Source organism: Manacus vitellinus, unplaced genomic scaffold, assembly GCF_001715985.3.
Source record: "Manacus vitellinus isolate BGI_N305 unplaced genomic scaffold, ASM171598v3 scaffold_12_pilon, whole genome shotgun sequence".
NCBI lineage: Eukaryota > Metazoa > Chordata > Aves > Passeriformes > Pipridae > Manacus > Manacus vitellinus.
This window is the reverse complement of record NW_021938949.1, coordinates 17,814,100-17,837,770: the sequence shown is the minus strand read 5'-3', so window position 1 is coordinate 17,837,770 and position 23,671 is coordinate 17,814,100. Positions and strand designations below refer to the sequence as shown.

General features: G+C 50.6%; 1 protein-coding gene across 2 annotated transcripts in view; it reads right to left on the bottom strand.

The window, feature by feature from the left end:
* XPO6 (exportin 6) overlaps positions 1-15,698 on the bottom strand; it is a 54,429-nt gene extending 38,731 nt beyond the window's left edge. For both annotated transcript variants that reach the window (XM_008929706.3, XM_018067533.2), the window contains exons 1-2: positions 15,597-15,698; positions 592-682 (exon numbers count right to left, since the gene is read on the bottom strand). In XM_008929706.3, the coding sequence (XP_008927954.2) occupies positions 592-682; positions 15,597-15,599 (94 nt within the window). In that variant the 5' untranslated portion in view covers positions 15,600-15,698. The remainder of the gene's footprint in view (positions 1-591; positions 683-15,596) is intronic.
* Between the last annotated feature and the right edge of the window lie 7,973 nt (positions 15,699-23,671).

The window sequence follows — 23,671 nt, the reverse complement described above, 5'->3', positions numbered from 1 at the left end:
ACAGGCCCTTGTCCAAAGTCCCTCTCCAGCTCTCCTGGAGCCCCTTTAGGCACTGGAAGGGGCTCTCAGGTCTCCCTGGAGCCTTCCCTTCTCCAGGTGAACACCCCCAGCTCTCCCAGCCTGGCTCCAGAGCAGAGGGGCTCCAGCCCTTGGAGCATCTTCATGGTTGTTTGAGAATAAAAGGAACCTGACTCTTTACAGCCACCAACCACTGACACCCAGAGCACCTGCAGGACCTCTGCTGGCTTTCAGGACATATTTAACAACACCAGCCAAAGTGAAACCTCGCTGTTTATTCCTGCTTGTCACTTCCCATTAACTAGCACAGCCTTCTGCTTTGCATTCCTAGTGTTGAAATCCATGCTCCACCTCTGTGCAGTGGTTTTCCAGGACACAGAACCCAACAACATACAGGAAGAGAAGAATGTCACTGACATATCATTTACAGGACCTGCCACGGGTCCTTTGAAACCCAAGCCGGACAAACCTTGCCTTCAAGTCCTACATCAGCAGGAGAGGCTTCAGGATCAGACCCAGCTCTTCCACCCACAGAACACCCAGGGGACCAGCCCAGAAGCCCCATGAACTCACCTATCTCGCGTTTTCGCTCGTTTGTCGTGCAGTTGTGGAAGAACTCTGTCATCAGACTCTCCAGAGCCCGCAGCGAGGCCTCTTCCGACGCCTGGGAACGACATTGTAAGGAAAGAGTTAAAACTAACTCCCACTCTGACTCAGGAGATGGGCATTAGGTGCCATAGATGCACCCAAAACCCAACAGGAGCAGAGTGCAAATAACCTGGAATTCAAACTGCTCATTGGTGCCAAGTAGCAACAAGATTCGTCCACTGCAAGTGAAAGCTTTGGACGTGAAGGACCATTTGCTCAGCTCCACTAACTAATGGCAACAATCCCGTTATTTTGGTGGCATTTAGTCATTTCAAGTTAGTTAAGTGGTTCTCACTAAGACAGCAAACTCCAATAAAGATCCTTTCAGATGTTTAGATAATCAATATCATGACATGACAGGAAGCATGAGCTCTGAGAGGACTTTTGTTGGACATCAGGAGGAATTTTCTTCACAGAAAGGGTTGTCAGGCTGGAGTCCCCATCCCTGGAGGTGTCCAAGGAACAACTGGACACAGCACTCAGTGCTCTGGGCTGGGTGACAAGGTGGGGGTCGGGCACAGGTTGGACTCAATCTTGGAGGTCTTCTCCAACCTCAACAATTCTGTGGTTCTGTGACCCCCTGACACCTGTTCCTGTCTTTGCCTTGGTGCCATCTCGCTGCTCAGGAAGTAGAAGCCTGAAAGATTAAGGAATTTCCCCCACTGGGAAAAGCAATGTACAAGTATTCAGCAATCTGATACCAGAGGAACATCCCCCCATCCTCAAATTTAGCTTTTATTATTGGAAATCATCAGTTATAGCCCAGTGTTTTTAAGTTCTAAATAAAATTATCAGGATTAGCACACAATCATTACAGGGTCACTATAGTTCAGGAGCTCTCTGGAGTTGGGATGATTTTATTCTGGCAAGGTACCAGTCTTAGAAAGAGTCCTACTACAGTACAGACCACACCATTAGCTGTGCTTCTCATGTTTTCAACTCATTCTATCGCTAATAAACGCATCAAGATTCGAGCCCCAACCATTCTCTGCACAGGAACAAAGTCAACTATTAAAGAAAACTGAAAGTTCTGCCTCAAAAAATGCCAAAACAGAAACAAAAACCATGCCTGCCAGCCCTCAGCAGAGATGAGCATGTGAGGCAACTTGAGAAACACTCCAGGCTCCTGCTAGTTCCCACTTCCACACAGAGCAGTTTTCCCAAGGGCCAAGCAGCAGGAGACTCTCCCCACTAGATTAAGCCCCCAGGAAAACCAACTCAAGCAAGAGTTCTCCAACAGAGATATAGCAAACCCCCCAAGAGAAGTTTCCAAACCTTGGGTAGATCAATTTGACACAAATCCCCCCTGTTCTCGCACTCCACTTTCCACCAGAAAAGATCAAGATCACCTCAATTCACAGAGAACTCTCAGTTCCTCACAGGATGGCAGAGCTCCATCATCTCTGGAGAGTTAATTGAATCCTTCTTCAGGAAGAGTAGTTGAGATAAGTCGATTTTTTTCCAAGACCCGAGATTTATTTCCTACTTTTGGAAATAAATTACAGAGTTCTCATAAATCTTGAGCATCTGCCACGTCCTCCATTGACTTCAGCACTGAGATTTGGAAGATGACAGAGCCTCCTCCTAGGAACACACTTAATCTTTCATAGCAGAACACCACCATTGTGATGTTCAACGTGTCAAAAGCAGAAAAACAAACCAGAGAGCACAACACAAACATTCAATGCAAAAAGCCCAGGCTGTCCAGCAGCCAAGGCCAACTTGGGCACAAAGAAACAGCATGACCTCCAAGATTGTTTTCTTCTCTTGCCTGACTTCTCCCAGCTGTCCCAGAGGCCAAAGGTGAAGGAGAAATTGTCTGAAGTAATCAAAACCCAGCCCAGGACTGGCTCTGCAAGCAGGAGCCTCCCAGGTCTTCCCTACCTGTGGGCACAGCACGTACATCCCCTTCTAGCCATGGGCTGGGTTACAAAGGATCTGTGTTTGCTGATGCCTTTGGGGATTCCTCAAGTTAACCAGATCCTGGAGCACGTGGTCATCTCCCACCTCGCCAGCAAAGGCCCTGATAACGAGGCCACTGAGATAGATAACGAGCTGCAGGGGAAAATCCCTGCACCCAGACAGCCCAGAGAGCAGATGAGTGAGACTCCAATCAAGGCAGGGCTGTTGGAGGACCTGTGGCTGTACCTGCTGGAATATTTTCTCTGTTATTGCTCATGTTATTGTGAGTTTGCCTTCTTCTAGGGTTCTGTGTTTAGTCTGCATTGAGGAAAAGGGCAGGAAAGCACCACCACTGTCATGAAGAGAATGCCATGAATCCTGGCATGGAGCAGCACAGGTACTAAGGATTGCTTCAGGACAAGATCCCATCCCATGGGCAGCCAGAACCAGCAAGGTGCAGTTCAGTTTCTGCTCTGAAAATCAGCCATTTGGGACATGCACAACTTCCATTTTTAAAGGTTTCCAAGGAAAGTCAGGACCATCAGCAGCAGAATTTACTACAGACATACTGGGTAATGGCAGTTTGCCTCATCTTCACAAGGCATCACTAAATATTCAACTGTTAAAGTAGAAATACTTCCCATTTGCTTTCACAAAGTGTATAATCTGACCCCTCTTACCCCTAGTGCCTCCCAGGGCTGCATCAAACCCTCAGGAAATACTATTCCTCTCTTCTGCCAACCATTTGAGGGAAATATGCTCAGTTCTGTGACTTGTGTTTGCAGAGCAAGTAATGTGAGCTTCTTACCAGGAGAGCTGTGCAGTTCACTAACAGTATTTGAGGTAAGATGTGACACGTCACCATCCACACCAGCTCCACTGCCTGAACACTACAGTTGAGTTCTGACCCACAGGCAGCCACAGGGAGGATCTTGGCTGCCAAATTCAGCAGATCCTCTGGCAAAGGTGATGTCCTCATCACAGCTCCGTTAGGGGAACAAGGCAGTGAGAGGTGAAAGCAAACATGGCTAAATGCCAACACACCCACAGCTACTGTCCATGTTCCAACAGGATATCCACACTCTGGCCTGGCAATGGGGTCAAAACAACATCTCAGAGGTGTGTCACAGCTGATTCTCCCCAGAACAGTCCTGTGAAGTGCTGCTGTGCTGGATTGGGTCTGTGCCACAGGTCTGCTCCTCCTGGAATTGTCCCATGTGACCCAAGCACGACTTGATATGGATCAAGTGAGGGAGAGAGCCACTGTCAACCTCTGTCCTTCCCATCCCATTTCCCCTCATTAAGTTTGCTAAAGGTGTTCCACACGTTATCAGGAGGGAGGTGTGGAGCTGTTTACTCATTCCATTTATCTACGGACTCCAACCTTCCGTGCCCTCATCGTACAACCAGAACAATCACAGGCTCACAACTCAAACAGCTCCACTCTGACAGAAAACACAAGATTTGCTACCAAGAACTTGCACATGCAGTGATTCTCCATCCACCTGAGCACCAAAAAGAAGGATCTACACTACCAGCTGATTTCAGGGCTATCTCCAATTACATTTGAAGTTGTGTGAGTCATTTCTCATTTATGATTTCTGCTGATTAAGGAAAAAAATAGCTGCCAACTTACTGCATTCAGGCTGTTCAGTATTGAGACTGCACCTCAGTAAGGCTCTGAAGAAGCAAAATCTTCATCCCCTGCTGCTGACTCCAGAACAAGCTTAGTTTAGGTTGCAGACTATGACTAAAGTCTTCGGGTAGAACGAGTTACTCATCCAACTCCAGCAAACAACAGGGGAATGATCTTTGGATTTCAATTTAGACATTGCACATTTACACTAATGGATAATTCAATGCTAAATTTAAGTTTGTATATAACCAGAGACAATCTACCCCTTAGAAAAGTACCTGATCATTCTGGAAGAAATGCTTTCTAAAGCCATTTCCATTTTCTCCACCAGCACTTTAAAAGAGTTCACTTCCTCTTCTATTTTTTATTTCATTTTACATTCTCCGAGGGGATTGTTTCGTTTAGAGGAAAGCTTTTCTCTAATGCTTTGCCATAAAAACACAAGCTGTTAACCTTTTAATGTTTGCCATTAGAGCATCAACGTTCTAAATATGGCAACTCAGGCTGGTGACAACTGTAAGAGGGTTATGGCAGTTCAGGTTTTTCCTAATGTGTCTGGAAATGGGTATTGCTCCAAGCCAAAATTAAGGCAATCCCTCCCCAAAGCTTTTTTTAGTAAGATGTTAATTGCAGCTGCAACGTTACAAAGGTGACTTCATCCTCCAGGCAGCACTGGAACACCTTCCTGATGTGGAAGAATGGATTTTACACCACACAAAGCGTCCAAACACCTCCTCCAGTGGCAGGTGGGAAAAACCCTCGCACTGCTGCACGTCACTGCAGATTGAATCCCTTCCACAGCTCCAAATAAAGAGGACAGGAGTTCTCTTGGGGAATTGTTACTCACCACCCTCTGCACCCATCATGGTTTTAATTCCAACGCCCACTCCTGTTCCACCCGTCCCCTCCGTACCTGCACTGCTGAGGCCCTTTTCACACTGTATCTCACACCCACCAGCCCCAAACCCCCCCACAACATGTCCTGACACCAAATGCACATCTCTCCCCGGCTTCCTCACTGTTTGGAGCCTTCTCCTGCATCCCAATCCCAGCCACCCCCTCTCCTACCATCTCCAGTGCAAGACACAGAGCCCAGCAAGACACACACCTGAGCCTCCTCCTGGTTATCAGGATTTGGATCTTAGCACATTTATCTGCTAAAATGACTATCAGCTACATCTACCAGCTTGTGGGCAACTCCTGCAGGAGAGGAGGGACACCAAGTGAAACCTGGCTGTTGGATGCATTCCCAGCAGGAATTGCTATAATGCCACCAGCAGACAGTGCATAGGGTTAAGAAAATTCATGCACAGCACCAGTATAAAATAACTCATTATCACCCTACCTTTGCTAATTACAGTCCCATCCTCTTCCACTTCAGACCCTTCTGCTTCCCATGTTGCACAGTAAATTAATAGCAGTCACATACATAAAAATACAAACAACTACACTCCAGCTGCTGAATTTTCTTCCTTCTGTATTTTTATAATCTTAATAATACACCTATGTATTATTAGTATTACTAACATGCATATTTGCTAAGGTAGTAATTTATTTATTTAAGAATTACCAGGGTGTCTTTCAGAGCCCCTGCCTGTCCCAACCCTAACACGATAATGAACAAGGAAATCAGTAATCACCCTCTCAGAAAGCCTGGGGATCATTTCAAGCCTTCTTTTATGGGTGACAATAGGCAGGATCACCACTCCAGAGAATCCCTGCAACAGCCCTGGGTCACTCAGCACACTGAAATTTGTGGCAGAAGCGCACTACTATTTTTAGCAACAAAAGCAGAATTATGGAGTGTTTTTAAAAGAGTTGTAGGGCACTCAACACATCCTCCAGAAAGGATGAACACACGCTGGGGGGAGGCAGAGCTCTGAGCTCAAAGGCAGCGTTACTCTTTGTATGTAATCATTTTTACCAATAATTGTAGAAGTTGGGAGTTTCACACTAATTCCCAGGATCTCCTTTTCAGGGGTCTTACAGGAGGAGCCCAGAGTATTTGTGCTCCCCCGCAGTGCACTGCTGATGGTATCAAGACAGGGCTCAGCCTTTGCTCTCAGTTTCCTTGTTGCATTTCGGAGATGTTTTTGTGGTTTAAAGAACCGAAACTAGACTTGGCCTCACTCTGTGCTCTGAGAACAGCTCAGGCTCCTGGTGCTGTGTCAAGACCTCCGGCTGCAGAACTGACCCCCTTACCTGGGTCACTCAAGGGCCACGACTTCAACAGTTCACTGATCAGACAGGGATTTTGCAAACTCAGTTCTGTTCTAGCAGATTTTTTGCTTAAATTGTGGGATAAAATCCGTAGATTGCTATTGTACCTCGAGGCAACTGGCAGAGGAATAAAGGCACGACGCTCCTCTCCATCTCCCTGCGGCGCTGAAGCTCAGGGCAGCACCAGAGCTGCTCAAAGTCTTGCTGCCTGTCCAACTGGCCCATTCAGGAACCCCAGGCTGCACTTCAGGAATCATCAGCTAAGGATTAAACACAACCCCAGGCTGAGCACCGTGGAACAGGCTCTGGAGAGCCAGCAGTGACAGACAACCTGATGCGTCGATCAGGACACAGATCATCTTCCCTGTAACACTGACTGCTCCACAAGTAATCAGCACCTTTCAATACCCAAGGGATCTTATTTCTTAAATCTTCTTGGACAGGCAGGTTCAGTTAACCAGGCATCAGGTTTTAAGGTTGAACTTTGATTAACAGGCTCAAGTGTCAGAGTATGATTCTTTCTACACCAGTAACTCTTAACCCACATAACCAAGCCCTGCAGTCAGTGCCCTCCACCCAGCAGTTCCACTTGCTTCAATACCTAGAAATGTTCTCAGAAACCCACCAAAGGAATAAAGTAATCACAGCAAGCTAGGATAAGCAAAGGCAGATTGAGGCAGTGCTGTTTCAAGCCACACTCTCGCTGAAGACGAGCCCAAGAACGATTTCTGGGTCCCCGGCACTCGGTCACGTGCCCATGACTTCCTAATTGATTTCTTGTGGTTTAGCTGCTGGAAAAGGCTTAGCAACACAGTATTTTCCTAAACAAGCAGTTGCTAAAATAGCAATATACAGCTGAGAAATGCAGAAGTGCCCAAAACAGATTCCTCAAGATCAATATCCTGCACATCACCAAAACAGGCCCAGGTGCCTCTCGAGTTACTTTCTGGACTTATAACTTAAATCTGACAATCCAGCCACAGCCACCAGATCTTCCTCAGTAGCTTGCACAGTTCTGAGCTGCTGTCCACTGCTTTTTAAGCCACCAATGATAATAACTTTTCGCTTTGTGTGTTATCAGCAAAAGCAACCAAGCAAAACCTGTTCTTCAGACACAGCACAAGGTTGAGCATCTGCCAAGGGTGACCAGCTGGGCATGTGCCACTTTCCAGATGCTAAAACACTGCAAGGTGACTCTGGTTCTCTCCCAGAGTTCAGAATTAATGTAAAATTTTGGAGTGGAGCCTGGAAACACCTCTGTAAAAGAACAGGTTTGCAAACTCAGTGCTTTGGTCTATCCAATAATTTTTGCTGGGTTCCTGGGATGTCCCACAGCCTGTGGCACCTTGGAGAGGGATCCCATCCTTTCCTGTAAGGCAATGCTAGTGCAGGAGCTCTGCAACCATGGTCACAGGGTTCAAATCACTTCCTTTTTCCCTGCATAAGCAAATCAGGCTTGCACAAGCAGGACCACAGGGCTGCCCCAAAGGCAGCTTCACCCACTGAGAGAACACTTCCTTCACAGTTTTAGGTCAATTAACCCGACTGCTAAACAGGCAGGTGGCAAAAGGCCATACTCAAATGTCCCAGAACAGCAAAAGATGAGCAGCAATGTGTCAAATGAACTTACAAAAGGTACCAAGTATGGCCATTTTAGCTGAAGTCTGCTTAAAAACCCCACAACTATCACAGACTCATGGAATGGTTTGGGTTGGAAGGACCTCAAAGCTCATCTCGTTCCACCCCCTGCCATGGGCAGGGACACCTTCCAGTAGATTGAGTTGCTCCAAGCCCCGTCCAACCTGGCCTTGGACACTTCCAGGGATGGGGCAGCCACAGCTTCTCTGGGCAACCTGTGCCAGGGCCTCACCACCCTCACAGCCAACAATTTCTCCCCAATATCCCATCTAACCCTGCCTTGTGTCAGTGGGAAGCCATTCCCCCTTGTCCTGTCCCTCCATCCCTTGTCCCCAGTCCCTCTCCAGCTCTCCTGGAGCCCCTTTAGGCCCTGGAAGGGGCTCTCAGCTCTCCCTGGAGCCTTCTCTTCTCCAGGTGAACCCTTCCAGCTCTCTCAGCCTGGCTCCAGAGCAGAGGGGTTCCAGCCCTCGGAGCACCTTGGTGGCCTCCTCTGGACTCACTCCAACAGGTCTATGTACTTCCTGTGGTATTAATGAGTCTTCCTACAGAGAACACTATTCTTGCTCTCACAGATGAGTGTTTTACACTTAAAAATGCTAAAAAACTTGCTCCTCATCACTTGTTCAAGTGTGGCAGGGCCTTTGACCAGAGAGAACAGCAGAAAAAGAGATGTCCAAGTGACAGGAATGGTGAACCCAACATGTTTGTGGATCAGTTCTAAGGAGTCCAAGATGCATTAACAGATTTTTAAAAACACTTCTCAGATATTTCACCGTCTGCAAAGCTGCAAAGAAATCCTTATTTATCTCAACTACAGACACGTACAATAACATCCAGAGAGACACCCTGGATCACAGTTGTTTGCAGCCCCAAGTGAAGGAGTCTCTGGAAGTCTGCACATATGTGGAGCTGGAAATGGGAAGCACTAGGACAAGCCAAAAAGAAAGTGAATGTAAGAAAAAACAATTATTCAGCATGCAGCTGCAGAAAGGCAAATCCTCCTGGGATTTTTCCAAGTCCACTTCCAACATCCACTTCTGCCTGGCAGTATTAAGCCCATTGCCACAGGGAAAAACCTGTCCCAACACCTGGCTACACACAGTGACATCAGTGTGAGGTTTGGGGCAAACCTGGGGGCAGGATTATACCTCACCCATTTTATGACACCAGCAGACCTGACTGCCAAAGAGGAATGATTCCACTACACAAAAATATGGAATTTTTAGACCTTTGCCCCTGCCAAAGTGAAGAAAAAAAAAGACTGTGATATTCCAAATTTAATTCCTGGCAAGAGCAAGTTGTGTCAGGCATTTAAGAGTGTACAATGAAACCATCATGGATAACACCATGGGAATAACTCTAACATTCCTTTTATCCATTAAAATGTTTCCAAAGGACAGCTCATGCAGGGAGAACACCCAGTCCAATCAAAGAAAAACAAGATGTTGGTATCTGCAATGGTACTGCACTTTGTGGTATTCCACAACAGCATCTCCTGCTGGGACAACCAGTGTGTTCAGCCTCTGGGAAAGGTTCCAGGACCTGCCCCACAACTGAGGGGATTCCAGTGGGCCAATATAGGGATATTTGCCCTGGGGCCAGGAGAATCCAAAGCACCAACACACAACCAGGCTTTGGTCAACACAACCCAACCCACTTCATCGAGCACCAGGAAACAAGAAAGGGCAGCTGTTGCAAACCAAAGCTCCTTCTCCTCCTCCACCTTTCCCCAGTTCCAAAAACTCCTGGGGTGGGATCAGAGGAGCAGCTGGTGCAGCCCCCAGCCATGGATGGGAGCAGGAATTGTGTTGCTCCCGAGCACCTACCTCATGTTTCCATGTCAGAGGTCATGGATCACATCCTCCTCCTCTTTGTTTCCTTCACACTTGCAAAAAGCAAGCCAAGGAATTGTAGAAAATTCCATCTTATCCCTCGCAAGAAAAGGAACAGGGTAACAGCATGGGGAACAACAAATCCAGCCATACAGAGCAGCTGGTTTTACATTATCCCCTCCAGACCTTGATTTTAAACATCCAGTTCTCCAGCACCAGCTACTACTCCAGGAAAATCATCACTGGGACAAACTTCCATGGAAGAAGCTGCCCTCAATCCCAAAAAATTTGGGTGGTATTGCAATGCAGAAGAAACCTTGTTCTGTTCTTACCCATTGAAGCAGGAGAGAACCAACCAAGCACAACACAGCTTTTTCAGGCAAGATTATCTCTCCTAAGGAAAAAACCCCTCACTCTTTCCTCTGGAAAGCTGCATCCAGTGCTGGCTTTGGCATCCTGACAAGCCAGTATACAAAACAGATGAGCAGCTTCCTTCTCCAAAGAGGGGACAAAAAGGAATCAGGACAATCCCTCTTGGGAAGAAATCCATGCTGCATTAGAGCTGTAATAAAATATTAAGTCAAACTGCTAAAAATACACCCAGAGATCCAGCTGTAAACTTGGAGATGCTGAAGCAAATAAAAAGTAATCTGGAGCATGAATGCAAAGTGTTGGGAAACTGGAAAAGAAATGGAATTCTAGGCATGATCCACACAGAGGAGGGATTGGGGAAAAAAAAAAATTAAGGAATTTGTGGTGTTGCTAGAAGAGGCTGGGACAGTTCTGGTGGAGTGAGAGTATCCTGACTGTAAACAGAAAGCAGACACATGGATAAAATGTGTGTGGAGGGAAGGTAAGGTTGGTAAAGAGTTGCTTCACCACCAGAACACCTTTCATAAGCTGGAGGTGCTTCTGAGCCCAGGAGAAGCTGCGTCACTCCCAAAATTCCAGAGGACAGAGGCTCTCCTCAGAAGACTGACAAATAAAACCCTGGATGAGCAAGCAAGTCCTTGACCATCAGAATCAGAAGGAAAACTGTTTTTCCTCTACCAAACTGTTAATATTTACACTTGGGTTGGAACAGTGAGGCCTTCACAGGAGAACGGGCACATGCTGCACACTTCATAAATGGGATTCCAAGGATTATTTGATCTAAATGGGATTGTAAGAATTTTATTTTGATAAAACAAAGCAGCAAAGGCCTTGGTTTTTAATTCTCTAAAAGGAGAAGGTTACCATGTTAACACCTGGGATGCAGAGAGAGTCAAGGCAGCAGTGACCCAAATACAAATATAATTACTACCAGGAAATATTGAAATATCTGCTGACTGATAAAGGGATATTGGAAGGATTTTAGGACACATTTTACCAGACACATATCAGCCTGTACATAAAAAAGCTCCATTCTCTTCTACTTTCCATATACTAACACCTGTTGGAAATACAACAACATCAATAGCAGCTAATTCTCCCTGGTCTAAGCGACAACATCTAATAATGTGTACTAAATTCACCAAACACAACCCAAATTCCTTGGAGATTTCAGGAGCAGTCGCAGTGCTGAACCCCATGGTATGAGCTTGGCAGTACCTGCCAGGTTTTAATGCTTTCCCACTGAAATAATTCCAACCACCACCACCCATCTCTCAGCATCATCTATGAAAAGAGCTTTTCAAACTCAACCTTGAGGCTCAATAATTTCACCTGGATACCTTTTAGTTCTCCTGGTGACAGGGCAGCCTAAGTTTAGCTACCCAAGTCTTTGAAATATGCATGGATCGTAGTTATTATAGATCCTGAAAGGTATTATGGACAAACATTCTGCTAAATGAGCTGTGTTCCTCAGAGAAAAAGCTTTTCTTCTGGGGGAAGCATCCTTGGCAGACACCAGCTCTCCTGCTACTGCCTCAGTTCCTCTCCAGAGCTGCACAGACTTTGCTGCAGAGACAGAGAAGATGGGAAGAATCACCAGCATTAGGTCTCACCTCCAGTTTAATGATTTAATAACTGGAGGTAACTGGGGGGTACAGAGTTATAACATGACTTGCCAGTCCAAAAAGGAAGCCAGAACTTCCGAGTTCCTATTCTCTCATCTCTCTGCTCAGTAGTGAGTCAGAATGGTTGTACAAAGGGTTTACTTTTAGTGGTAAGCTGTACACAAGGGAGATGTACAGGGAGCAGACAGAAGCTCAGGCTCCACCACAGTGGTGCAGTTTTGGTGCTGCACTTCAGCCAGGACTGAGGGCAGGGAGGGAGGGAGGACACTCAGCTCCCTCCTCAGGCAAACACCTCCCTGAGGCAGAGCCCACCTCACCACGTGCCAGCACTTCCTGCCTGTGCAACACCAGCATCCTCTCCATCTCCTGCCATCCCTGCAGCTCACGTGTCTCACCAACAGCCAGAGCAGCCCTGGCATAGTTTGAATGTCTCCAGCACGATGGGACAACCAGGCAGGGGGGCTTTGCAGGAGCAAGAAGCTGCTGCTGCCTCCTGTCACAACATCCTCAGCCATCTGCACGGCCAACATCAGCAGTGATCCCAAAACCAGCTCTGGTTCACCTCCCACAGACCTGATCCAGCCTAAGGCCAGCAGCTCAGCTACTCTGACACACAGAATCAACAGGAGCTATTTTGGTAATTCAGCAGGAGCTCCTTGGCAACCAAGAGTGCCAGATACCCTGTGGCTCACCAGCATTACCTGGCTGCACGTGCTGCAATCCACACACTCTTTTGTCCTTAGTGAATGGAAGGCCTAAACCATCACCAAGGTAGCTTCAAGTGTAAGAATACAACAGCACTTACTGCCAAAAAACTGGGAAGGTGATAACAGAAGTTGTAAAATAAAAGCAAGGATGCTGCTGTGGGAAACTCAGAGATCCAGGCTACAGACAACCACTGCCTACTCCCATTTCTGCAGCTATATTTGTCACACACAGAACCAGGACACAGGATTCCTGGGATCTGTGCTGCCACTTTCATTGTCTGCTCCCTGTGTGGCTCCACACTCAGTGACAACCTGAGGGAAGCGTGACTTGTTCCACGAGGAGCCTGTTCTCCAACCCCTCTGATCCCACACCTCACACAGCAGCATTTCCTGCAAGAAGTCCCTTTTCCTAAGCTGGCCTCGCTGCTGGCAGAACACAAACCCCACATAATTGAAGAACACATTCCCTAGGAGGCAATCACCTGACTTCAGCCTCACATGGGAGTTCCAAATGCAATTCCCAGGTGACAGGATTGCTGGGGAGCTCCTAACTGAGCTCTGAGGGCCTCAGAGACTGTTTATCTGCACCAGTGCAAGGGGAACAAAGGTGAAGGAATGAGTGATGAGACAAAACAAATGCCTTCAAGGATTAGTGCCACAAACAATATTTATTCTGAAGCTGTTCACTAAATCACATAGAAAGATCCTAAAAGTTGAGCATGAAACTATATAATAATTTGTGGCCTGTGAAGGAAGAGAAAAGCTTGAAGTTGGATTTAGTTCCTCTGTGTTTAGAGATTTAACTCCCCAGAAACCCACCTGATTTTGCAAGACTCTTTTCCCTATGGACATATCGTGACATCCTCATTGCTGACCCCCCTTTCTCCCAGGAAGCCCCAAACTGGACACTGCACACAACGTGCACGAGCAGCCACAAGAACCACCACACAGGGACGACCAGAGCTCAGCACAGCAGGGCTGCTCTTCACAAACACCTCTGGAAGCCAAGGATGATTCAAGCTTCTTCTGAAACTCAGTTTTAATAGTGGCATTAAGATTTCTGAGCCATTAGTGGCACCTAAGCCCAGCAAATGGGCACCTGTTCTACAGCATGTGCAGTTTCTGAGCTCACTGTGCATCACTGGTTTCCCTCTTGCCTTTGCTGGGCACTCAGAATTCACAATTTCCTCTCAAAATTCCTTCCCAGTTAATCAAGCTCTAATTCATCACTGCTCACTCCATTCCAGATCAAGCCAATTCAACTCCACTATGAAAATCTGCTTACATGAGCCTGTATTCCTGACAGCAGGGTTTAATTATGTTTTATTTGTTCCCAGGATGCCTTCCAGCAGCTCATCTTCCCCCTTTTCCAACTGTTTCCAGGAAGGAGGTGCACTAGCAGCAGAACATGCCCATCTGTAAGCTCCAAGGAAATGGAAACAGCAGGAAAATCTTGCCCAGGAGTCACATGAGGAGTTACAACAGTAAATGGTGCAGCACAGTCCGGTGGCTGTTTCCATTTCCCAAGGCAGGGCTTGTGGCTGAGCCAAATGGTGGATGTTGATGGCAAAAGGAAGCAAACATGGTGTAATTCAGGAGGATAAATGTGTGTGTCCATCTCAAGGCAGGGGAAGAATTAAGAAGTCCTTTTGCCACCTGCAATTTTAAGTGGTCTACCAAATCCTCCAAACCACAATATTTATTCATCTTTTTGAACTTGGGGGGTTCACTAAGATGAATCCACCTCAAAAACACCCCCCTTTGGCTGAAGCTAAATCTAGAAGGACCTGTGGCACGTGGCAGACACGTCAGGAGCCCACCTTGAGCAGGCAGGCACAGCAGGTACTTCCCTCACCCACACACACCCAAGAGCAACAGGCTACTACTTGTATTTATTGAGACCATATCCCACCCCAGCAGACCCCATATGGAGCAGCAAAGCCTCTCAAAGGCACTAATGAAGCTCAACTTAAATGGGCTCCAGAGAGCAAGGGTTCAATAAACCAGCAAAGAGCACATCAAACAATGAGCAGATGTGATTATTTCAGTTCTTAAGTGAAGAAATTCACAACCAAGACCCAAACTCCAGAAGAAAATGGGTGCAAGGCCTGACCAAGCATTTAAGTCAGTTTAAGCAAGAAAGGGGTTGAAAATTAGATCAGAAATTACTATCTGCGCCCAGTGGGACTCTCTGGGGGAGACAGGGCAGGAAGATTCCCATGAGCTGCTGAAAACATCTCTCCACTCACTGACCAACTGCAAAGGGTATGTTTGTGGCTTCCCTTTGTCAGCCCAATAAACATTGGGAGAGAAGGCTTCCCTGGAGGTAGAACAAGGGAGAAATCAGAACAGCAGTTGTGGTATGGTGACAGTGAGCAGCACCACGATCCCCTGGAGGCAATTCCCACCTCCCAGCCTGGCTCTGCCTGCACCCAAAGGATCAAAGATGTCTCCTCTGGCTCCTTATCAAGAGGAAAAAAGATTGTGCAAATCAGACTGTGCTGTATCTCCTCTGTATCTCTCCTTGGGATTGCACAGGGCTGACGCTGCTGGGAGGCAGCTGAAGGCCACTGTCTCCAGCAGAGAATCCAGGACATTCCTGCAGCTTATCCAAGGCCAAACTGGAGGCCAACACGGCAACTCGGAGACTCTGAACCACAGAACGGTTTGGGTTGGAAAAGACCTTAAAACTCAGCTCGTTCCACTCCCTGCCATGGGCAGGGACACCTTCCACTAGCCCAGGTTGCTCCAAGCCCCGTCCAACCTGGCCTTGGACACTTCCAGGGATGGGGCAGCCATAGCTTCTCCGGGCACTCCCTCCCCGGGTGCGAGGCCGGAAAACCTGTAATTCCCAACACGCTCCGGCACCAGCGTTCTCAGGAGGAATTCCTGCCTTCCCGGCCTTTCCCCTCGTGTGACCAGGGCGGCTCTGGGGGTGCAGCCCCAGGGACAGGTCCCGGTTCCCCCCGCCCGTCCCGTCCCCGCTCCCCGCACTCACCATGGCCGCGGCGGCTCCGGGGCGGCTCTAGGCAGGACGCCGCGCTCCGCTCATCTCATGGCGGGCGGCGGCCCGGCGGGGCCTCCCTGCCCATGCACCGGCGAGCCCCCGCCGGCCGCGCACGCGCGGCACCGGAGAGCGCCGCCGCCCAGCCCCCGGGCCCCCCCGTTGGCGGGGACGGGGAGCCCCGGGGCGCTGGGCAGGGGCTGCGGATCGGACGGTGCGGTGGGTGGGGGCGCGGCCCGTGCCGGTGCCGGGTGTGAGGCGGTGCCGCTGCTCGTGCCGGGTCCGTACCGGACTACCCCAGGCGCATCCCGGGCCCGCCCCGCCCCCCTCCGGGAAAGCGCTCACGCGCCCGCGCAGCCAATCACGGCCGGTGGTGCGGGCGCCTGCGCACAAACCAGCCGCGGCCGCCGCCGCCGCCATCTTGGAAAAGGTCGCGGCGCCTCGCGGGGCGCGGGAGGGGGCGGGCACGCCTGGCCACGCCCCCCGAGAGGGAGCGCATGCGCGAAACGCCCTTTCCGCGCGGCAGCACGGGGCTCCGCAGGACTGCGCACGCGCGCGGCGGGGGAGGAGCCAAGGGCGGGACTACGGGTGGGCACGCGCGGAGGGGGCGGGGCTTGGGAGGGAATGGGATTGGGATGGGATGGGATGGGCATGGGATGGGATGGGATGGGATATGGGGATGGGGGATGGTGAATGGACGGGGATGGGATGGGATGGGGTTGGGCGTGGGATGGGATGGGACGGGACGGACGGGACGGGACGGGACGGATGGAATGAATGGACGGGGAGCGGGAGGGAATTGGGATGGGATGGGATTGGGATGGGATGCGGATGGGAATGGGATGGGATGGGATGGGATGGGATGGGATGGGCATGAATGGGAAGGGGAGCGGGAGAATGGGATGGGATGGGATGGAATGATATGGGATGGGAATGAATGGGCGGGGAGGGGAGGGGATGGGATGGGATGGGATGGGATGGGATGGGATGGGATGGGGATGGGACCCGGAGCTGGGCCTGACCCTTGGGCTAGTGCTGGTCCCAGACCTGCCCTGGGACTGGATGTGGGCCTCACCCCGGATCCGCAGGGATGCCTGTGCTCCCAGCTCCTCCTGACCCCCAGCAGAGCTCCAGGGACACCCTCTCTGTTTGCTGACTTCCTTCCCATGTAACTAATTAAGTAATGAAATTAACTGGTGCGGGGGGGACCCCCAACCCTGCCAGCCCTGCTCAGCAAGGACAACAGAGCTGCACAGCCCAGAATCCCGTTCCTATTCCCATCTCCCAGGTTTGCCACAACCTGGAGCTCTTTGTGGCCATGGGTGTTGCAGTGCCTGATGTGGCTGGGAGAGATGTTAACAGAGAGATCCAAATCCATTCATCCAGTGAACTAATGTTAAATAAAGAGAAATCCAGTCCCCAACTGCTGCCTGACAGAATCAAGAAGCTGGGACCAGCCATAGCCCCAAAAGAATGAAGTTAATACAGATCCAAACATTCCTTTTGGTTCCCAAACTCTCAGTGGCACCTGCAGTGACAAGAGGTGGCTGAAACCAGCAGCTTAACTGGCTTTTGAGGGGACAGCCAATGCCCCTGTGGGGACATTGCAGAGGCTGGCACTTACTTTAGAGGATTAAACACCGGGAGGAGGGAGAATAAACCCTCCATGGGGCTGTCACTGTCCCCAGGGCTCAATAAGGAGCTTAGGGCTGAGCAGTCCTGGGGCCTTTCCACGGCACATTTTCTGTCACGGAGGTTTTATTTCCGCACTCTCAGCACAGCACTGACCCCAGAGGGGCCAGGCAGGGCGAGGGAACTCCCCAGGAAGGAGCTGTGCAGGTGAGGAGACGCTGCCTGGACACACGGGAGAGAATGGCCATGAGCTGCCACGTGCTGATAAATGACCGTGTGCACACCCAGGCAGAGCACTGGCTCCAAAACCTACCCCCAACACCTCCAAAACACCCTCCAACACCTCCCAAACCCTCCAATGCCTTCAAAACACCTCCAACACCTCCGAAATCTCTCCAATGCCTTCAAATCCACTCCAACATCACCAAAATCTCTCCAACACCTCCAAAAACTCTCCAACCTCCCCAGACCTTCTCAAAACTCTCCAAAACCTCTCCAACATCTCCAACCCCCCTCCAAGCTCTCCAAAATCTCTGCCACATCTCCAGTACCTTTCCAAAACCTCTCCAACATTTCCCACACCTCCAAAGCCTCCCAAACCTCTCTGACTCCTCCAAAACCCTCCAATATCCTCAAAATCTCTCCAACATCTCCAAAACCCCTTCAAAACCTTCAAAATCCCTCGAGCATCTCTAAAACCTCTCCAGTCTCCTCAAAATCCCTCTGACACCTCCTGAACCTCTCCAACCCACCTCCAAAACACTCCAGTGCTTCCAAAATCTCTCCAACACCTCTGAAATCAATCCAACACTTCCAAACCCCCTCCAATCTCTCCAAAGCTGCGCTGTCTCCAGAACCTCTCCAAAACCTCTGCAATATTGCCAACACCTCCAAAATCCTCCAATGGCTCCAAAATATCTCCAGCCTCTCCAAAATCTCCCTGAAGCTCCTGCAACACCTCCAAAATCCCTCCAACACCTCCATACATCTTCCAACCTCTCCAAAATCTCTCCATCACCTCCAAAACTTTTCCAATACCTCAAAAACTTCTGCAAAATTTCCTCCCAAACCCTCTATTGCCTCCAAAACTTCTCCAACATCCCCAAAACTCATCCAACACCTCCAAATATCCACAACACCTCCAAACCCTTTCAATAACTTCAAACCCTTCTGACTCCCCCCAAACCCCCAAACCCCTTCAAAATCTCTCCAGCAGCTCTAAAACATCTCCAACCTCTCCAAAAACCTCTTCAGTGTCTCCAGAGCCTCTCCAAAGCCTCTCCAATGCCTCCAAAACCCCTCTGACACCTTCAAAACACCTGCAACCTCTCCAAACTCTCTCTAACATCTCCAGAATCTCTCCAAACCCCCCAAAAACCTCTTCAACATTTCCAACACCTCCAAAACCCCTCCAATACCTCCCAAATTCCTCTGACTCCTCCAAAACTCCTCCAAAACTCTTTCAAAACCCGTAAAACCTCTCCAGCACCTCTAAACTCTCAAAAAAATCTTTCCAGTGTCTCCAGAACCTCTCCAAACCTCTTCAATGCCTCCAAAACTCCTCAGACACCTCCAAAGCTCCTCCAGCACCTCCAGACCCCCTCTGACTCCTTCAAAACCTCTCCGACATCTCCAAAATCCCTCCATCATCTCCAAAATCCCTCCAACACCTTCAAAGCTCCTCTGACTCCTCCCAAGCCCCTCCAACACCTCTGCAACCCCCCAGCTGAGCCGAGGCCTGTGCTGTGCCCAGCAGAGGGTTGAAGTGAGGCCGGAGCCCCTGGATCTGCCGCCTCAGCAGGGCTCACATTAGGATCAGGGCTCACATTAGGATCAGGGCTCACATTAGGATGGGGGCTGTGCTGGCACGTTACCATGGTGATCATTAAAAGGATAAGCTCATTATCACCACTTGTCATTCCAACAGGGCCGTGTGTGGACACACGCTCCGAGGCGCCAGGGAAAGCAGGGACACGGATCTGCTGTGCCAGGACATGCTGTGCCAGGACATCGGCCTCCAGAGCCAGGGGGGACCCGCTGCTTCCACCCCTCTGTGTTCTGGTGTGGGATCCTTGGGGGCTCCAAAACAGAAGTGGCCCCATCTCCCTGGGCTGGGGTGGGAGGGATCTGCAGGCACGGAGCCAGCTGGTGAAGCAAAAAGAAGGAAGAGAACCTTCTGCCAAATTTCTGGGTCCCTACAGGGAGATTTCTTCTCTATTCCTGTTTTCCGTGCAAAACCCAAGGAGGTGGAACAGCTTTTAAGCACAGGATGTGGGGCTGAGGGTGATTATTGAGCTTTGCAAGCCTTTGTCCTTGCTTTGTGCCCCGAGGCAAAGGGATCATAAAGCATGGAATGGTTTGGGTTGAAGAGACATTAAAGCCCATCTCGTTCCACCCCCTGCCATGGGCAGGGACACCTTCCACTAGCCCAGGTGAATCCAAGCCCCATCCAACCTGGCCTTGGACACTTCCAGGGATGGGGCAGCCACAGCTTCTCTGGGCAACCTGTGCCAGGGCCTCACCACCCTCAAAGCCAAAAATTCCTTCCCAATATCCCATCTAACCCTGCCCTGTGTCAGTGGGAAGCCACTGCCCCTTGTCCTGTCCCTCCAGGCCCTTATAAAAAGTCTGTCCCCATTTTTCTTCCAGGCCTCCTTTAGATCTTACAGACACAGCACGGTGTCCCCAGTGTCCCTGTGCCTCACACAGGCAATAACAGGTCTCGCACAATCCCATCAGGGGATCGTGGTGTTGTAGGTCCTCAAAATTCGAGGTGCAAGGACTCCCTCTGCCACCAGCATCCCTGGAGCACAGGAACTGTGTCCTGGAAATGGGGCCATGCCAGACCCTGGGTCTGCTTTATCCCATTTCTGGAGCTCTGCCCATTGCTGCAGGTGCCATATCTGAAAGAAAATACAGAATCCACCCCATCACTGAGTGTGGCAGCCCCCATTTGAGTTTGGGGCTCCTCAGACTGGGAGGCAGCATGGTTTGGACCGTGCCTGGACTAGCCACAAGGTAGAAGTCCTCCTCCTTTTTTAATTTATGTAACTTTATGTTTTAAAACACAGAAGAAAGGGAAATACTGTGGAGCTGAACAGCTGTTTTGGGAGATCAAGGGAACAGGATTTGTGAAAATAATTTGTCTCTGCATGGTTTATCACTTAATTTTTATTACAACCAGCCGCTCAAATGCACTGGAAGGTGATTTGAAGCCCTCTTATCCAAGCTTCCTGCACAGCTCCAGCCTTGATTGCAGCCCCTTCAATCCCACATTCGAATATTCATCACGTTTAATTGCTTTATTCCTGTTTTGCAGCATTTGGGGTTTTGCTGTCAGGGTGAGTCTGAGCCTCGTGCCAACCCAGCCGCTGGCGGGGCTTCCCCTCCCATCCCACCTCTCTGTTCCCATCTCCTTCATTGTTCCTGCCACAAACTGAGCTGTAACTCATTTGGAATGCCATGGATAAGTGAGCATTTTACTGCCCTGCCACCTCATGTAAAGCAATTTAATGAAAAGGGTTAAGCTGTGTTTTATAAGTCCAATAAAGCGGCTTGGAAAAGTTTTATCCGCAAACCCCCACCACTCCCCATGTCTCCCGAGTTCCCTGGCAAGGAGTTTGCTTATTTAGCAAGATGTATAAACCCAGCAGGTAAAATTCCCGAGTACAAATTCCTGCAGAAAGTACAAATGTGGGTAATTCATTACATAAACCCACCGCAGCCTGTGCTCTGGGGAAGGGGTGCTCCCAAAATGCCTCTCTCCAGAAGGAGTGTTCATCCTCCTCCACCTGTGTGAGGCACAGGAACCCACAGCCTGGTGTCCCAGGGATGGAGAGAGGTCAGTTGGGGCTGTTATCCCACACCATCCCACATCCCTGTGCTGGGCAGACCGGTCAGGACCACCCAGGGTGGCCATGGTGGGCAAGGGACCTCTGTGGCCACCACAGCTCCTGGCCAGGTCCTCCTGCCTCCTGCTTTGCTCCCCATTGGGATTCATCTGGGGCTATGTGGGTGCTGGGTTTTTGGCACACTGATTGTATCCCTAGGAATGGCTTTCCAAAGCCCGTGAAGGGCAGCTGCTCCTAGACTGGGACCAAAGAAGCCCCCGGGTCAGGGCACTGAGGGGGAGGTGTGGGGGAGCACTGGCAGGAACAAGCTCCAGGCAGGCTTTGTGAGTCAGATGTTTTGCATGTATCTGAAAGGGAGCCCTGGAAATTCATCCCAGTGTCCAAATCACCCCTTCCAACAGCTCCAGAGCCGGAGAAGCAGGTGGGAGAGGGGCAGCAATGGCAGCCTGCTCCCTCCAATGAGAGATTCCTCCACTCTCCTACAGGCAGGAGAGAGGACTCATTTGGGCTGTGGCTTCTTTCAAACCCACACAAAGATCAGAATCTGTCCCAACCTTCTTCCCAGACCTCAAAATCCCACCCAGGCAACACAACAGGATGTCCTGACCTACCCTTCCACACCTCTCCCTGCTCTCAGCCTCCCGTGGGGTTTGTGGGGACACCAGCAGAGGTGCGGGTGGTGGTGGAGGAGGATGATGGAGCTTGGGCTCCCATGAGCCAGGTCCCACCCTGAGCAGTCTGTCACCAACCACGAGCTCCTGTGGGGAGCCACAAGTGTTCATGACCTGCCTCTCTGGGTTGACACTACTGGGTTTTTATTGAGCGAGGGGGCAGCAGGGTCCCATCAGCCAGGGAAGGTCTCCCCTTCTTCCAGGAAGTATAATATGGAGTGGGATCAGGGGCTCCCAGGGACTGGACACACTGGCCAGTTCCCTTTTATTCCGTGTTTCTGCTCCGCTCCACTCGGCCCATTAGCTGAGGCATTAAATTTTAACATTTTTTGTTGCTCCTTGCAGCCTGTTCCTGGTGAGTGGGTGCCTGGGTGGGTGCCAGGGCCCTGGCGCCGCACTGGGGGGACCTGGGGCACCATGGGAGTCTGGCTGTGGTGGGGGTACCCATCTGCATCCCACGGGCAGGAGAGGGACCAGCATGGAAACAGGATCACTGCAAACACTCTGCACAGCTCTTATGCTCTCTTATGGGAGAGCTGGGAACATTCAGCCTGGAGAAGAGAAGGCTCCAGGGAGACCTGAGAGCCCCTTCTAGTCCCTAAAGGGGCTCCAAGAGAGCTGGAGAGGGACTTGGGACAAGGGCCTGGAGGGGCAGGGCAAGGGGGAATGGCTTCCCACTGCCAGAGGGCAGGGTTAGATGGAACACTGGAAGGAATCTTCCTGTGAGGGTGGTGAGGCCCTGGCACAGGTTGCCCAGAGAAGCTGTGGCTGCCCCATCCCTGGAAGTGTCCAAGGCCAGGTTGGATGGGGCTTGGATTCACCTGGGCTGGTGGAAGGTGTCCCTGCCCATGGCAGAGGAATGAGATGGTCTTTAAGGTCCCTTCTGACCCAAACCATTCCATGAGTCTGTGATTCTATGAGATGGAATTGGGATAAACTACCCTCCAGGCTGGTTCCATCTCTCTCCTGGGGGACAGGACCCAGAGCAGCACGGCTGGAGCTTTCTGGCCATGAGGAGCTAAAAAGCCATCAATTTTTGCCATTAGTTGGGGGTGTGGCTGGAGCAGACACGCCGCAGGCAGAGCCGTGCACTGAATAATTCAGGGTGAGAGATGACAAAGCCCATGGGCCAAGCTGGGGAAATCTCTCCATGTCCTCCTGCTCCCACTTCCCAAAGACATGCCCTTTGCTTCTGTCCCAGGGTTCTGGATGTGGGCTGGGGTGATGGACCAGATTTGGGTCTCAGGGATCTGGGGGACATGTGCTGGTCCCTGAGCTGGTCCCGGTGGATGGGTAATGGTGAGTGCCTGGGGCCTCGTGGGCGCCTGGCCCAGGGTGCTGGACTGGCTTATCGGCCTGGAGCAGCTGGACACTGCTGGCATGGCCACCCTGCCTGGTACCAATGGTCCCTCTTGGGGCAGGGAGACCAACTGTGGGGCAAAGATGCCACTTGTGGGGCACGGACACAGACTTTGGGACAGGGGCACCCCTCACAGGGCACCGTGGTGCTCCTGTCAGGTGCCCTGCAGTGGGGAGCAATCCTCCAGGATGGCTCCAGGAGGATCCAGGATGCCCTGCAGTGGGGAGCAATCCTCCAGGATGGCTCCAGGATGGCTCCCAGGCCACTCACTCCACCGTTGGCAGGGCCCAGGGCACCCACGGGCACCCAGGCTGAGAGATTTCCCCCCGGGTTGTGCAATGTCTCCTGTGTCAGAGCCTGGGAGGTCAGACGGGCAGTGGGGACGGAGGATGGGTCCCTCGGTGACACCCCGTGCACTGGCTGAGTTTGCCAGGTCTCAGCTGTAGCCCTGGTGAGCCCCGAGGGAGCCTCCAGGCGCCGGGAGAGGGCGGCTGGAGCTCGGGCAGGCGGCAGGCGAGGAGTTAACTTCCAGCCTCGCCGCGGGAGTCTGGAGCT